Source organism: Tachyglossus aculeatus, chromosome 2 (genome assembly GCF_015852505.1).
Source record: "Tachyglossus aculeatus isolate mTacAcu1 chromosome 2, mTacAcu1.pri, whole genome shotgun sequence".
NCBI classification, from domain to species: domain Eukaryota; kingdom Metazoa; phylum Chordata; class Mammalia; order Monotremata; family Tachyglossidae; genus Tachyglossus; species Tachyglossus aculeatus.
In genome coordinates, this window is record NC_052067.1 from 156,489,906 (window position 1) to 156,506,307 (window position 16,402).

Genomic DNA, 16,402 nt, shown 5'->3' on the forward strand with positions numbered 1-16,402 from the left:
ATCCAAAGTCATTCCCAGTTAATGGCTACCGGTTTTTATTAGAATGGAATGTTGGAAATTTACAAAATGTGATTTTATCCAAACACAGTTGATAATAGCTTCTCCCCACCCCCACCACCTCCTCTCCACTTTTTGAGGGATGATACAATTCACTTAAGCAAAGGTGTTTTTCAATCATTTAAATGTTCAGCCCTTCTGCTTCTCCCTTTTCCCTCTGGCTTAAATCTAGTTTGGTTTAAATCTAAAGTGGGAAGCTTTAGTTCTAACCGTGGTTAAAAAAAAGACCCAGATAATCCTGCTAATTTCCCCGGGCTGCAGGAGATAATGGAACAGGAAGAAGCTGTATTTTTTTAGGCGTGGCTTATGATCCTTTGAGTTTTGTTGCATTTCTTTAGCTCTGTGATTCTCCTTCATCCTATAATGCAGCATACTGATGGACACCCAGAGGCATCCCATAATTGAGTGGCTGTATCGTGAACCGTTGCATTATGAGACACATGTGACACGTGAGACACACAGACCGTTCACTGAGACACATGTGACACTGTGTCATACTGAGGATGTGTCATAACATGATGATGACATAGGCAACGTTTTGCTGAAATCCATTTGAATCTAGAGTTTCTTCAGGGGAATCCTAATCCCTCCACCTGCTCCAGAATGAATGACCTGGGACAAGTTGCTTCACTTCTCTTTATCTCATTCACAAAATTGGGATTAAGACTGTGAGCACTATGTGGATAGGGACTGTGTCCAACTTTAACGTATATCTACCCCATCGCTTAGTACAGTGTGTGGCACATAGGTCTTTACAAATGTCATGATGATGATGATGTTTATTATTATTATCATCTTGGCTGGGAAGTAACTCAAGAAGCAGCATGGCATAATGGATAGAGCACAGGCCTGGGAATCAGAAGGTTATGTGTCCTAATTCTGGTTTGCCACATGTCTGCTGTATGACTTTGGGCAAGTCGCTTCATTTCTCGGGGACTCAGTTCCCTCATCTGTAAAATGGGGATTAAGTACATATTTATTAATCTATTTATTTTACTTGTACATATTTACTATTCTATTTATTTTATTTTGTTAATATGTTTTGTTGTCTGTCTCCCCCTTCTAGACTGTAAGCCCGCTGCTGGGTAGGGACCGTCTCTATATGTTGCCAACTTGTACTTCCCAAGAGCTTAGTACAGTGCTCTGCACACAGTAAGCGCTCAATAAATACAATTGAATGAATGAATGAATGAAGTCTGTGAGCCCCATGTGGGACAGGGACTGTGCCTAACCCGATTTGCTTGGTAGTGGATAGAGTGTGGCCCTGGGAATCAGAAGGTCATGGGTTCTAATCCTGACTCTGCCACTTGTCTGCTCTGTGACCTTGGGCAAAGCACTTTACTTTTCTGTGTGTCAGTTACCTCATCTATAAAATGGGGATTGAGACTGTGAGCCCCTCATGGGACAGGGACTGTGTCCAACCCGATTAGCTTGTATCTAACCCAGTGTTTAGTACAGTGCCTGGCACATAGAAAGCACTTAACAAATATTATTATTATACTTTTGTATCCACCCCAGAGCTTAGTACAGTGCCTGGCACATAGTAAGAGCTTAAAAAATATTGTTATTATTGTCCTGGTATCAGCCTTCAGACTTAATAAATTTTCACATGTTGTTACCCAGTTACTTAGGGATTGTGATTTGATCTGGTCCTTCTAGATCTGTCCCAGGAATTAAAACAGTGCTTGGCACATAGTCCTGCTTAACAGAAGCCATAGTTAGTATTTATTACTATCCTTGCAACCAGAACCATTTTCTCAGGTCAGAATGGTTTGTCTTTGTGTTCTTCATTAAAATATTATACGACATTTATGATTTGCCCCACTATTTCTGGAGACTTTGGCATTTTTGACATCATTTCTGAGCCAGAGAAATAGTGTCAAAAATGCCAAATTTACCATCTGGCCCCTCCCGGACGGTTTTCATTGCTTTCTGTCCCCTTTCCTATGCTTGCATTTTCCTTCTGTTCTGCCCTTGTATCTAACTGCACTGTTGCCTTGCAAGTGAATGAAGAAGTTTTCTAGACCCAATATTATTTCTCTCTCTCCCCTCCTCTTTTAACAAGTGTCCATGAAAGAAATAGAATTAGCTCTCTGTGCTTGGGTTTAAACTCTTACTTGCTCTGAAATTCTTACTTGGTCTGTAAGACTAAGCAACTTTATTGGCTGGACTGGCCACATACATTGCTAATTCTTCTCAGACAGAATTGAAATTGGCAGACAACTAACAAAATAGAAAAGACAGTGCTTCTTTACCTCCCTCACAAAAAAACTATCACAATGCTTTTCTTATCAGACATAAAGAACTCTGTACTCTTTTCAAAAGTTCATTTATTATATGCATCAATATATAGATTTTTCTTTTATAAAAAAACCCAATACATTGAACCATTTTACAAATGGAAACAAAATAAAATTTCAGCTGATCTATAAATGGGGTTCAATTAATCAATATGTAATACTAAATACATCCCGTCCTGCAGTATGTTAATTCCAATTCTGCATGACATGAAAAATGATTTGACCATGACAAAAATGATATAGTTTACTATTTGTAATCAAATAGTGCATTTGAGGATTGCATCTTTTACAATTATAACTCTTCCGAGTTAATTTCAAGTGTAAAACAAAACACTAGACCTGTCTGTACCCATATTTTTGGTTTGATGTCTTGATCAAATTTGTTTTAATTAGTTTAGATCAAAGGCCACTTTCAGCATCTGAAGGCTCTCCTGTTGCCTCAGCTAATTTTTATATATTTTCAGTTCATTCAATGCTATTTATTGAGCACTTACTGTGTGCAGAGCACTGTACTAAGCGCTTGGGAAAGTACAATTCAGCAATAAAGAGAGACAATCCCTGCCCACAACGAGCTCATAGTCAGTATACAAAAATGGGCAGGGTCCTTCGAGTATCGTATTCTTAACAAGATGCTAACCCAAAAGTTGCAGTAGCCGCTCGGTAGGACTTCACTTCCAAAATGAAATGAACCATAGTTCCTCACTTGCCAAATGGGTCATCTCTGGGAAATTCTATGGGTTTGTATTGAAAGTAGTATCTGAAAGATATAGCTTTAAAGGACTTTAATTTCAGAGAATACTTTACAGTAGCAAATGGATCTCTCTATTTAACAATAATTTACTTTACATTAAACAAACCTCTGTCTGACTCTTCTCAAATACAATTAAAAATTGTACAATAGATGTTCATCTTCACTCTTTCAAAAAAGAGGTGAAAAAGCAGGCCCTAAACAGAGTGGGTATTCTCTATAAACTCACATTCTCCTCTGCTGATTATCAGAGATGGTAAAAATGAAGAATTGATATTCAGTTTTAATTTTAAAGCCTCTATTTTCATAGTGAAGCACTTCATATTTTTGGTTGAACCATTGTCGGTGAATATTTGCAAACTAAAATGGATCCCATTTTAGGAATGCTGAATGGAAAGACCATCTTATAGCTGAAAGCATTGCCCTTTTTTTGAGGAAAAAAAACATAAGGGTCTGACTTTGGGTGGTCAATTATGGCACTGTAAACATCTTAGAGGATTATTACTTAGTGAGTAATGTGGATTTTAAAATGTAAAGCTCTCCAACTGGACAGATATATACAAATGAACTTTTTTCAGCCCACCAATCTTATTATTTTTTTCCAAAATAGTATAAAGTCTTGTGGCTATGAAAACACACAAAAGCTACACATGTAAAAAAATTAAAAATAATGCATCATACATTAAACTTCCAATGGCTACAGAATAGGATTATATATATATATATATATATATATATACATAAATATATAGCAAATCACAGTTTCCTGCACTGAATGTTTAGCAAATAAAAATGTATCAAACAATACTGGATAGTGTATTTCCACATGCTTTGTGGTCTCCTAAAAACCCTTTGAGTTAGAATGGAAGACAAGTGTATGAGCAGATTTGCACTTGTTCAACGACATAAAGTTCGTTCACACTTACGACAAGAGGACTTTGATGTCTACAAGCCAGATGTTTCCAGAACAGGCAGTTTTAGCTATAAAACAACACCTACTCAGGTAGACTGGTAATATAAGTAAAGCCTCTCTCTTTATTCAATAAGGTCTCAAAAACTCAGACATCAGTTGACTGAAGATTACAGACTTTTAAAAACTCGATTTTTGGTTTAACAGACTTAAAAAACTCAGCTTCACCGACAGGCTGAATACAATGGTGATCATATTTCCTTAAAGATCATGACTGGATATTTCAGACTAAGGCTCCTGACCTTTTTTGTACAACAGTGCAGATCATAAACCATGCTGATATATTTCAGTTAGAAAAGGCGCCAGATGACTTTTTTTTTTAAATGGCCACCACAGTATTATTTTTTTCATTGTCTCAGAATTGCTGCTATCACAATAGTGGAAAAAGGCTATCTCCTGATGGCTGGTATACGGCAGTTACCCTTCTCCCAGCAGCAAAAACACATCTTTACCACACACACACATTACTCTAGTGAAACCTGCGAACGACTCTTCGTCACAGGTTTTTAATATATCAACAACCATCCTTGGTGTAAATAATGGTTTAATATTCCACAGGTTTCTAGTGATATTACTAGTGAAAGTCTTTGGAATCTTGTTATTTTCCACGGATAACGTTCCCATTGAAATGACAAAAAGTCTTTGGAGCACATCCTGCTACCATTTCCATGGGGTAAAGAGTTTTTTTCCTTTTCCTTGAGTTAATGATGCTTGGAATTTGGAGGATTGTAGATCCAGTCAATTACAATGAGAGCCATGCTTCCGATCATGAAGATGATGCCAACTACCAGGAAAACTGCAGCCTGAAATTGAAAACCAAGAATAGTTCAGAAGGAAATTTAGTGGGTGACATGAAGTTTGCCTTTTACTCTTCCCTTTCAAGGCCCTACTGAGAGCTCACCTCCTCCAGGAGGCCTTCCCAGACTGAGCCCCTTCCTTCCTCTTCCCCTCGTCCCCCTCTCCATCCCCCCATCTTACCTCCTTCCCTTCCCCACAGCACCTGTATATATGTATATATGTTTGTACATATTTATTACTCTATTTTACTTGTACATATCTATTCTATTTATTTCATTTTGTTAGTATGTTTGGTTTTGTTCTCTGTCTCCCCCTTTTAGACTGTGAGCCCACTGTTGGGTAGGGACTGTCTCTATATGTTGCCAACTTGTACTTCCCAAGTGCTAAGTACAGTGCTCTGCACACAGTAAGTGCTCAATAAATATGATTGATTGATTTTTAGATTTTTTATCAGTCACCTTACTTTTGCATCAAAATGACATCTTCCTATTAAAATTGTGGGGTAACACAAATATATAAGCTCAGTGCCCTTTCCCCTGGGTTCAGAAACTAGTTGTGCTTGGGGCTGAGTTGTCCTAATATCCAAACTCTTGCCCCCTCTCTTCTTCCCTCTCTAACAGCCATCTTCAACTGTGTCCTCTCCAATGGCTTCTTCCCCACCTTAACTCCACCGAAACTGCCCTCTCAGAGGTCACCAATGATCTCCTTCCTGCCAAGTCCAATGATTTCTACTCCATCCTAATCCTCCTCGACCTCTCTGCTGCCTTTGACATTGTCGACCACCCGCTTCTCCTGGAAACACTGTCCAACCTTGGCTTCACTGATGCTGTCCTCTCCTGGTTCTCCTATGTCTCTGGCCTCTCATTCTCAGTCTCTTTTGAGGGCTCCTCTTCTGCCGCCCATCCCCTAACTGTGGGGGTCCCTCAAGTTTCAGTTCTGGGTCCCCTTCTACTCTCCATGTTCACCCACTCCCTTGGAGAACTCATTCACTCCCACGGCATCAACTACCTCAACTCTCTGCAGATGATTCCCAAATCTACATCTCCAGACCAGATTTCTCCCTACCTCCACAGTCTCACATTTCCTCCTGCCTACAAGACATCTCACCTTTGGCTTTAAAGCAGTCCACCACCTTGCCCCCTCCTACCTCACCTTGCTACTCTCCTTCTACAACCCAGCCTGCACACTTCGCTCCTCTAATAACGGAGAAGCAGTGTGGCTCAGTGGAAAGAGCACGGGCTTTGGAGTCAGTGGTCATGGGTTTAAATCCTGCCTCTGCCAGTTGTCAGCTGTGTGACTTTGGGCAAGTCACTTAACTTCTCTGTGCCTCAGTTACCTCATCTGTAAAATGGGGATTAAGACTGTGAGCCCCCCACCGTGGGACAACCTGATCACCTTGTAACCTCCCTAGCGCTTAGAAGAGTGCTTTGAATATAGTAAGCACTTAATAAATGCCATTATTATTATTATTATTATTATTATTATTATTAATAATAATAATGCCAACTTTCTCACTGTGCCTCAATCTCACCTATCTCACTGCCAACCCCTGGCCCACGTCCTGCCTCAGGCCTGGTATGCCTTCACTCCTCAAATCCAACAGACAATTACTCTCCCCTGCTTCAAAGGCTTATTGAAAGTACATCTCCTGCAAGAGGCCCTCCCAGTCTAAACCCTTCCTTTCCTCTTCTCCCCCTCTCTTCTGCGTTGCCCTGACTTGCTCTCTTTGTTCTTCCCCCTTCCCAGCCCCTCAGCACTTATGTCCATATCTGTAATTTATTTACTTGTATTGATATCTGTCTCCCCCCATCTAGTCTGTAAGCTCTTTGTGGGGTGGGAATGTGTCTGTTTATTGTTGTACTCTCCCAAGCACTCAATACAGTGCTCTGCACACAGGAAGCACTCAAAAAATGTGATTGAATTAATAATAATAATGATGGCATTTGTTAAGCGCTTCCTATGTGCGAAGTACTGTTCTAAGCACTGGGGGGGATATAAGGCGATCAGGTTGTCCCATGTGGGGCTCATAGTCTTAATCCCCATTTTAAAGATGAGGTAACTGAGGCACAGAGAAGTTAAGTGACTAGCCCAAAGTCTCACAGCTGACAGGTGGCGGAGCTGGGATTAGAACTCATGACCTCTGGCTCCCAAGCCCGTGCTCTAATTCTTTCATTCATTCAATCATGTTTATTGAGTGCTTACTGTGTGCAGAGCACTGTACTAAGCGCTTGGGAAGTACAAGTCGGCAACATATAGAGAGGGTCCCTACCAAACAATGGGCTCACAGTCTAATGCGGTCCAGTTTGATTTTGGTACAGGGGTTCTGGTCTATACTACTTAATAGTGAATGTACAATAATTGTGGTATTTGTTAAGCTCTTATTATGTACCAAGCACATTACTAAGTGCTGGGGTAGATACAAGCAAATTGGTGCGGACACAGTCCCTGTCCCACGTGGGGCTCACAGTCTTAATCTCCACTTTTCAGATGAGAGAACTGACGTACAGAGAAGTGAAGTGACATGCCCAAGGTCACCCAGCAGACAAGTGGTGGAGCTGATATTGGAACCCAGGTCATTCACTCAATAGTATTTATTGAGCTCTTACTGTGTGCAGAGCACTGTACTAAGTGCTTGGGAGACTACAGTAATAATAATAATGATGGTATTTGTTAAGCGCTTACTATGTGCAAAGCACTGTTCTAAGCACTGGGGAGGATACAAGGTGATCAGGTTGTCCCACGTGGGGCTCATAGTCTTAATCCCCATTTTACAGATGAGGTAACTGAGGCACAGAGAAGTTAATTGACTTGCCCAAAGTCACACAATAGTAAACAGACACATTCCCTGCCCACAGTGAGTTTACAGTCTAGAAGCAGGGAGACAGACATCAATACAAATAAATAAATTGCAGATTTAGAGATTTACAGATTACAATAAATAAATTACAGGTCCTTCAGATTCCCAGGACTTTCTCTATTCACAAGACTACACTGTGTCTCCTTATCCATTTTTGACTTGACTTTAGAACGAACTGATTTTCTCTAGACTCCTTTGGACTGGGGGATGATTTAGAGCTGCCTTAGTGTAGAATGGTGATGTAGAATGGTGATGAGAGAGAAACAAAGCTTTATGTTTTAATGCTAATTACAATAATAATGATAACACTAAGAATTAAAAATTTTGCTATTCATTAAGTGCTTATTATTTGCCAAGCTTGTAGTAAGCACTGGGGTAGATACAAAATACAGATCTTACATAATCTCGGCTCCATATGGGGCTCACAGTCTAAGTGAGAGGGAAAACAGATATTTAAGGTCTATTTGATGGATGAGAAAACTGAGGCACAGAGAAGTCACGTGACTTGTCCAGGGTCACACAGAAGGGAAGTGGTAGAGTTGGGTTTAGAAGTTAGGTCCTCTAGCTCCCAGGCCCAGGCTCTTTCCACGAGGGATGAAATAATCTCCAAATCCTTGAATTGCACTGATTCTGCTGAGTGATCAGGCCTAGCTTTTGGTTCATTTTGGTCTTGTCAACATTTTATAATAATCAGTTTTACTGGAAAAATATAACTTTAATAAAAGTGAATACAACATTGGTCAGTATGAGAAAAAAGCATAAGTGATTAGGCTAAAATTTGACTTACCCCAATTTTCTGGGGAGATCTAAGGGGTTCTTTTTTGACAAGTCGAAGGTAAAAAGCTGCCGGAAGAATGAAAATCAGCAGTGTAGCAGAAGATGCACCTAAAAGGAAATACATGGCTGAGCACTGGATATCAATAAATGATTTGTTAATACACACCAGAATACATGCTAAGCACATGCACCTTTCAGACACAAAATATAAAACTATCTAATATACCTAAGTACTAAAGTAATACACACTTATGAGTGGCATATATCACAGAATTCATATTGATGTCTGTCTCCCCCTCTAGACTATAAGCTCCTTGTGGTCAGGGAATATATCTACCAACTCTGTTGTACTCTCCCAAGCACAGTGATGATGATGATGAAGGCTACCCAAAGAAGGGAAGAAAACATTTAGTGTCTATCCCTCCTGTGAGATTGTATACTTCTTTAGGGCAGGGATCATCTCAACTAACTCTAGTGTGCTTTCCCAATCACTTCGCACAGTGCTCTGCACAGAGTAAGCTCTCAATACATTTTATTGATTGATTGATTGACTGATTTCAGTTCTGACCTCATGTCCATACCTACTAAGAATTCTGATACCCAACACGCAAGCACTTATATACATATACATAAGCTCATATAAACTGTAAGGTTGTTGTGGGCGGCAACTGTGTCTACCAATTCTATTATATTGTACTCTCCCAAGCTCTCAGTACAGTGCTCTGCACACAGTAAGCGCTCAGTAAATGTGATTGATTGTGAGCTCGTTGTGGGCCGGAAATGTGTCTGTTGTATTCTATACTCTCCTAAAATACAGTGCTTTGCACACAGTAAGTGCTCAATAAATGTGATTAAATAAATCGATTAAATGATTGAAGCAGCATGGCCTAGTGGAAAGCGCACAGTCCTGGGAGTCAGAAGGTCATGAGTTCTAATTATTGGCTCTGCCACTTTTCTGCTGTTTGAACTTGGGCAAGTCACTTCCCTTCTCTGTGCCTTAGTTAGCTCATCTATAAAATGGGATTGAGACTGTGAGCCCCACGTGGGACAAAGGACTGTATCCAACTGGATTTGATTATAGCCACCCCAGCACTTAGTACAGTGTCTGGCACAGTGTACGCACCTAAACAAATACTATTATTATTAAAATAGCCTTATACTCAATTGCCTCACCTATTGGATTTCAATATCTGTGTCCTCCACTAGACTGTAAGCTCCTGGAGGACAGGGACTGTATCTATCAACTATACTGTAGTCTCCCAAGAGCTTAATAGAGTGCTCTGCATACAGTAAGTGCTCAGTAAACACTGAGCGAGTGATTTGTTTTTGATTGATCGATCATGACAGCCTGATCCTTGCATAACTCACAAAAAGGACTTCTGGTGACCCTCCATATCTTTTTTATGGTATTTATTAAGCACTTACTATGTTCCAGGAAGGCTTAATGAATACCATTTTAAAAAAACATTAAAACTGTGAGCCTCATGTGAGACAGCGGTAGATACAAGTTAATCAGGCTGAACACAGTCCCTGTCCCACATGGGGCTCACAGTTTTAATCTCCATTTTACAGATGAGGTAACTGAGGCAAAGAGAAGTACAGTGACTTGCCCAAGGTTACACAGCAGTCGAGCGACAGAGTGGGGATTAGAACCTATGTCTTTCTGTCTCTCAGATCTGGGATCTATCCACTCACTGTGGGCAGGGAATGTGTCTGTTTTATTTATTGCTCTATGGTACTCTCCCAAGTGCTTAGTACAGTGTTTCGTACACAGTAAGTGCTCAATAAATGACTGAATGAACACCATGCTGCATCTCTCTTGTAGCTACCTTGATTTATGAAGGGTTTCTCAGCTTGGAAAATTCCCAGGGTACTTATAGGGGAACAGATCAGGCTGATCCCAAGCTAGATTTCAGATGGGTGGGCTAAAGGACATATTTGGTGAATCCTGGAGACAGATGACTGTACAGTACTGCTTACAGTGATGACTTCTATTTTATTTCCTTCTGTTGAAGGAAAGTCTACAGCGTGACTCAATTATTTAAAACAGCCCCTGACACCTACCTATGAATCCAAAAATGTATTTTATGGTTGGCACAAGAATGACCAGGACGTTATTAAGTGCAAGAATGACAGCTGCAATCAGGAAATGTCTTATCCAACTGAAAGGCCTTTTGGGAAATAACAATGTGGTCACTGATGTTCGAATCTAGGAGGGAAACACAAAAAGGCAGAATTAGATGAATCGGTTATTAGCTTGGTTCTCTCTTCCAACATTTTGAATACATAACACTTTCAAGTATTTTTTCTGTCGAGATCTGAATAGTACTTCAATCACTGGAAGGTATATTTTTTTTTCAATTTTCCTCTTTCATCTAGCTGTCTGATCCCAGAATCTGCTGGCTTCGAGAAGCTACTTCTGTGCTATGGAAATCAATGATGAGATTGAATTAAAGTAGTGCGATGCATTTCAAACCTTTCTTTATATATTTTAAAAACTCAATGAAAATATAACTGAGTTGGCCTTGTCCATACATAGATCTACTGGGGCATTGCATGGAAGAAAAAAAGGAATTTTAAATTGTCCTCAAATTAGATTTATGAGTATAAGATCATTTAAAAAATATAAAGTATCCTTAAAAATCTTCTCTGTCCTTTGTCCCCACTTGTATTCCGAGACCAAAAACTATAGGACACTTTTAATACCATTTCTTTCCCTTGTGCTTGTGGAGAGAAGTAGGTAAAAGGTCACACTGCAGCTCCATTTGGCAACAGTAGATAATGTTACACTGAAATAACTGGATAAACAGATCCGGTGTGTGGAGGTAGTTCAGTTTATGTTCAAACCACTTGATAAAAAGCTAAAAATCCTTCCCATCCTTGGGAGAATTTGAAGCTACTTTTGTACTTAATGGCACTGGAATATTGCTCTTTCAGTAAGAGTATTTTTTCTGTCCAGCTAAGACTTTTCATTTTCAGAAGTGCTGGAATTGATTTTAGGCACTAAGTTGTTAGTTTATAATTGGTTGTTAGTTCTTAAGTCTCTCAATTCTCTGAATGGGCATGTGGATTTGTTTAGAAGACAACAAAAATGTTAAAAATCTTTTGAAACCACGTATGAGCAATACTAAATTTTGGACGGAGTTACTTGCAGTTCCAAATGTGACATTCTTTTCATGCAGTTCTACCTAAAATTAAGGCCATCTGTTTAGGTTTGGGAGGTAATTTATTTCTATAGTGGTAAAAACAGATTCTCTGGCAAAAGTTGCAGGGTAATTTTGTAAACGCTGAAAAATTCAAAATTGTGCAAATTATGAACATGTGACTGACAAATGGCTTTAAAAGATTAAACAGGAAACCAAATGATTTTCAATAGTTTTATTCTGCAGCCTACACATTTTGACTGCTGATCTGAAATCAATGCTTATTCAATTTAACCAGGAAAAGACTACTTTCATTTTTTTTTCTGGGTTTTCTTTGTGCAGGGGTGAAAACTGCATGTTTTTTTATGGTATTCAAGTGCTTACTATGGGTCAGGTACTGTATTAAGCTCTGGGGTAGATACAAGACAGTCCATTTCTCACATGGGGCTCACAGTCTTAATCCCCATTTTACAGATGAGATAACTGAGGCACAGAGAAGTTATCTGACAATTGTTCTCACCGTCAAAGACTCATTGAAAACACATCGCCTCCAAGAAGGTTCCTTCCCTGACTAAGCCCTCCTTTCCTTTTCTTCCATTCTTTTCTGCATCACGCTGACTTGCTCCCTTTATTCATCCCTCCTCCCAGCCCCAACAGCACTTATGTACATATCGTAATTTATTTATTTATGTAAATTAATGCCTATCTTCTCCTCCAGAGAGGGGGTCTCATTGTGGGCAGGGAATGTGTCTGCTATATTGTTATAGTGTCCTCTCCCAGGTGCTTGGTACAGTATTCTGCACACAGTGAGCTCTCAATAAATATGACTGATTGATGGAATGATTGCCCAAGATCAAACAGCACAGGAATGGCAGGATCAGGATTAGAAGCCAGGTCCTCTGACTTTCAGCCCATGCTCTAGCCCGATGCCCAATCTGATTTGCTTCTATCCACCCCAGCACTTAGTACAGTGCCTGGCACATAGTACACTCTCGACTAATACCACAATTACTATTATTATCTATCTAGATTTAGAGAAGCAGCATGACTCATTGGAAGGAGCATGGGCTTTGGAGTCAAGAGGTCTGCCACTTAGCTGTGTGACTTTGGGCAAGTCACTTAACTTCTCTATGCCTCAGTTATCTCATCTGTCAAATGGGGATTAAAACTGTGAGCCCCCTGTGGGACCACCTGATCAGCTGGTAACCTCCCCAGCACTTAGAAAAGTGCTTTGCACATAGTAAGAGCTTAACAAATACCATCATTATTATTATCAACTAGGCCACGCTGCTTCTCATGTTGTTTCTAAAAGTGTTTAAATGACAGTCCAAAACAGAGATGGTACCCATGTGCACTTGCTTCATCTTCAGTGCACGTAGTTTAAGAAAGCTGGTTAAGTACGTCAAAGCCCACAGAGAGACTGGGGCAGAGTTGTCATGCCAAAGACCTGACTATTTATGGAGTAGTGACTGTAGGAATTTGTAACATGAAGGTCTCTCTCTGCACTCCATATGGAACATAAGAATACATGAAATACCATTCCAGGAACAGACCAATGAACCACCCAGAGCTGCACGGCATGGCTTAGTGGATAGAGCAAGGGCCTGGGTGTCAGAAGGACACAAATTCAAATCCCGGCTCTGCCACTTGTGTGATGTGAGACTTTGTGAAATTCACTTAACTGCTCTGTGCCTCAGTTGCCTTAACTGTAAAATGGGGATTTGATTGTGACCCCTATGTGGGACACGGACTCTATCCAACCTAATTAGCTTGTATCTACCCCAGCACTTAGTACAGGCTACTTGGAAGGGAGATCATCACAATTCCTCTGCTTGACAACCGTCTGCAGAGTCCTGTACATGGCAGCCAGGCTACTGACATTTCCCTTTGTTAATTCCATCATATGGGCTTCTGTCTAACCCTTCTAGAGACTTCTTATACCTCAACTTTTCCCTCATATCGAAGTATGCATCTCTTGTGAATTTAGTCCAATCCATCTTGAAGCTTTTGGTGGCTCTACTCCCTTTTCCCGACTCCCTCTCCCATCTTTGTAATTTCTGCCCTTGGATCTGGACTCTTTAGGATATTGGCGCTCAGTCCACCTTCACCCCTACGACACTCATGATCATATCCACAATTCATTTTAATGTCTATCTCCCCCTCTAGACTGGAAGCTCCTTGTGGGTAGGGGCCATGGCTGTCAACTGTATTGTAATATTCTCTCCCAGGTGATTAATATGGTGCTCTGAGCACAGTAAAATCTCAGTAAATGTCATCGATCGATTGATCGAAACTTCCTGTGGTAACCAATGTGAAGTACTGTTAGAAGAAAGAGTTTCCCTTTGTTCATTTTGAACCGTGTTGATCAAGTTTCAAGGGCCGGCTGCTAGTCCTGATATTGTGGGATTTGGGGTTCAACAATTCTGTGTTCACTCTATTCACAACCTTCCTGACTCTGTAAACGTCAGTCGTGTCAGACTTTGTCTCTTCAGTCTGAGGATTGATAATCTCTTCAGTCTATCCTCGATCAGAAGCTATTCCAGTCTTCGATCCGCTCCAAAATTCATTTCTGAACCTTCTTCATCAGCATTACTATGTCGTTCATAAAAATTTAATGACCTGAACTGTTGACAGCTTTCTAGTTGCTATGGATTAATAAAATGATGTAATCATAATACAAATAATACTTAAGTGGCTATGTGCTAAGCACAGTGCTAAGCTCTGGGGTTGATACAAGGTAATCAGATATTTTTTTTAATGGTATTTGTCAAGCACTTACTATGAGCCAGGGACTGTACTAAATGCTGACTTGGTTTCCTTTAGCACTCTTATTCCCAGAGTGCTCTCACATTATTTCATTTCCACCTTCACAAGGTCCCTGGGAGGTATAGGTAGAGGAATCAAGAATTATTAACCCCATTTTGCAGACGAGGAAACTGAGGTACAGGGAAGTTAAACGACTTGCCCACAGTCACACGACAGGTTAGAATCACAGCTCAAACTCGAAACCGGGTCCTCCGGCACCTAGACTGGCACTCTGCCACTTTGTCATGTCGCTTCCCCTCTAGGACACAGGCCTGTCCTACACAGGGCTCACAGTCAAAGTGGAGGAGATAACGGGCATTTGATGCCCATTTTACAGATGAGGACAGTGACGCCTGGCAGTTAAATGAATTGTCCAAGGCGACACAGCAGACCAATGGCAAAAGTATGCTTTTGTTTTATTTGCCCTTCCCGATTATGCCCTGTACATTGTTAGACACTCTGAAGGCATAATGGGCAGGGATGTCCATCCAATTCAAAGCTGTCCACAGCTTCTCCCATCAGATAATAATGGTGGCATTTGTTAAGCGCTTACTATGTGCAAAGCACTGTTCTGAACGCTGGATCCGCTCTCTTCACCTATTTCCCAACTCGCTCTCTGTTCTACTGACTGATTGTTTGAACAAAATTTAGGGTGCACGGCTCTGACCCTTACTTAAACAATCGCCTTTCCTCTTCTCCCCTGACCTGTGGCTCAGTGGAAAGTGCACAGGCTTGGGAGTCAGAGGTCGTGGGTTCTAATTCCGACTCCAGTAACAACAACAACAATAAAGGCATTTATTAAGCACTTACTACGTGCAAAGCACTGTTCTAAGTGCTGGGGAGGTGACAAGGTGATCAGGTTGTCCCACGTGGGGCTCACAGTTTTAATCCCCATTTTACAGATGAGGTAACTGAGGCACAGAGAAGTTAAGTGACTAGCCCAAAGTCACACAGATGACAAGTGATGGAGCCGGGATGTGAACGCATGACCTCTGACTCCAAAGCCCGGGCTCTTTCCACTGAGCTTGTGTCTGCTGTGTGACTTTGGGCAAGTCACTTCACTTCTCTGTTCCTCAGTTCTCTCATCTGCAAAATGGGGATTAAGACTGTGAGCCCCATGAGGGACAACCTGATTACCTTGTATCTACTCCAGCACTTAGAACAGTGCTTGGCACGCAGTAAGCGCTTAACAAATGCCAATATTGTTATTATTAACCCCTCACTTCCTCCGTGCCCAGACATGACTCATCCTCCTCTCACTCTCTACAGAGAGAAAATAGGATGGCACAGCCTGTACCTGGAGTTTGAATTGTCGGCTCCACTCAGGATTTTTGTTGGGAAGTGAAGAAGATGTGGGCCCAAGGCCTAGGGTCTTGGGGTGGCGAGAAACGGGAAGGGTGGCATTGCAGCTGCTGTTGTCTAAGACAGCATGGGCAGAGTTGTCCCTCTGCTGTGGACAATTTTGTTGTAATTACCTTAATTACAACAATTTTGTTGTAATTACAAGCGCTTAGTACAGTGCTCTGCACACAGTAAGCACTCAATAAATACGATTGATTGTAATCTACAAACTGTTGTTTTGTACTTTCCACAGTACTCTGCACACAGTAAGAGCTCAATAAATACCATCGATGGATTGATTGTGGGTCCATGTGGATGAAAATAACAATGATAATAATAATGCTTGTGCTATTTGCTAAATGCTTACTATGTTCCAGGCACTGTACTAAGCACTGGGGTCGAAACAAGAAAATTGGATTGGACACAGTTCCTGACCCACCTGGGGTTCACAGTCTTAATCCCCATTTTACAGTTAAGGGAACTGAGGTACAGAGTAGTGACTTACCCAAGGTCACACTGCAGAGAAGTGGCAGAGCTAGGATTAGAACCCAGGCCCTCTGATTCCCAGGCCTGTGCTCTATCCGCTAGGCCACGATGGGCTGGCTG

The 16,402-nt window shown here is 40.9% G+C and overlaps 1 protein-coding gene across 3 annotated transcripts in view; it reads right to left on the reverse strand.

The window, feature by feature from the left end:
* Positions 1-4,120: 4,120 nt before the first annotated feature.
* SLC38A4 (solute carrier family 38 member 4) overlaps positions 4,121-16,402 on the reverse strand; it is a 209,610-nt gene continuing 197,328 nt past the window's right edge. For all 3 annotated transcript variants that reach the window (XM_038740866.1, XM_038740868.1, XM_038740867.1), the window contains exons 14-16: positions 10,572-10,716; positions 8,518-8,615; positions 4,121-4,878 (exon numbers count right to left, since the gene is read on the reverse strand). In XM_038740866.1, coding sequence (XP_038596794.1) covers positions 4,777-4,878; positions 8,518-8,615; positions 10,572-10,716 — 345 coding nt within the window. In that variant the 3' untranslated portion in view covers positions 4,121-4,776. The remainder of the gene's footprint in view (positions 4,879-8,517; positions 8,616-10,571; positions 10,717-16,402) is intronic.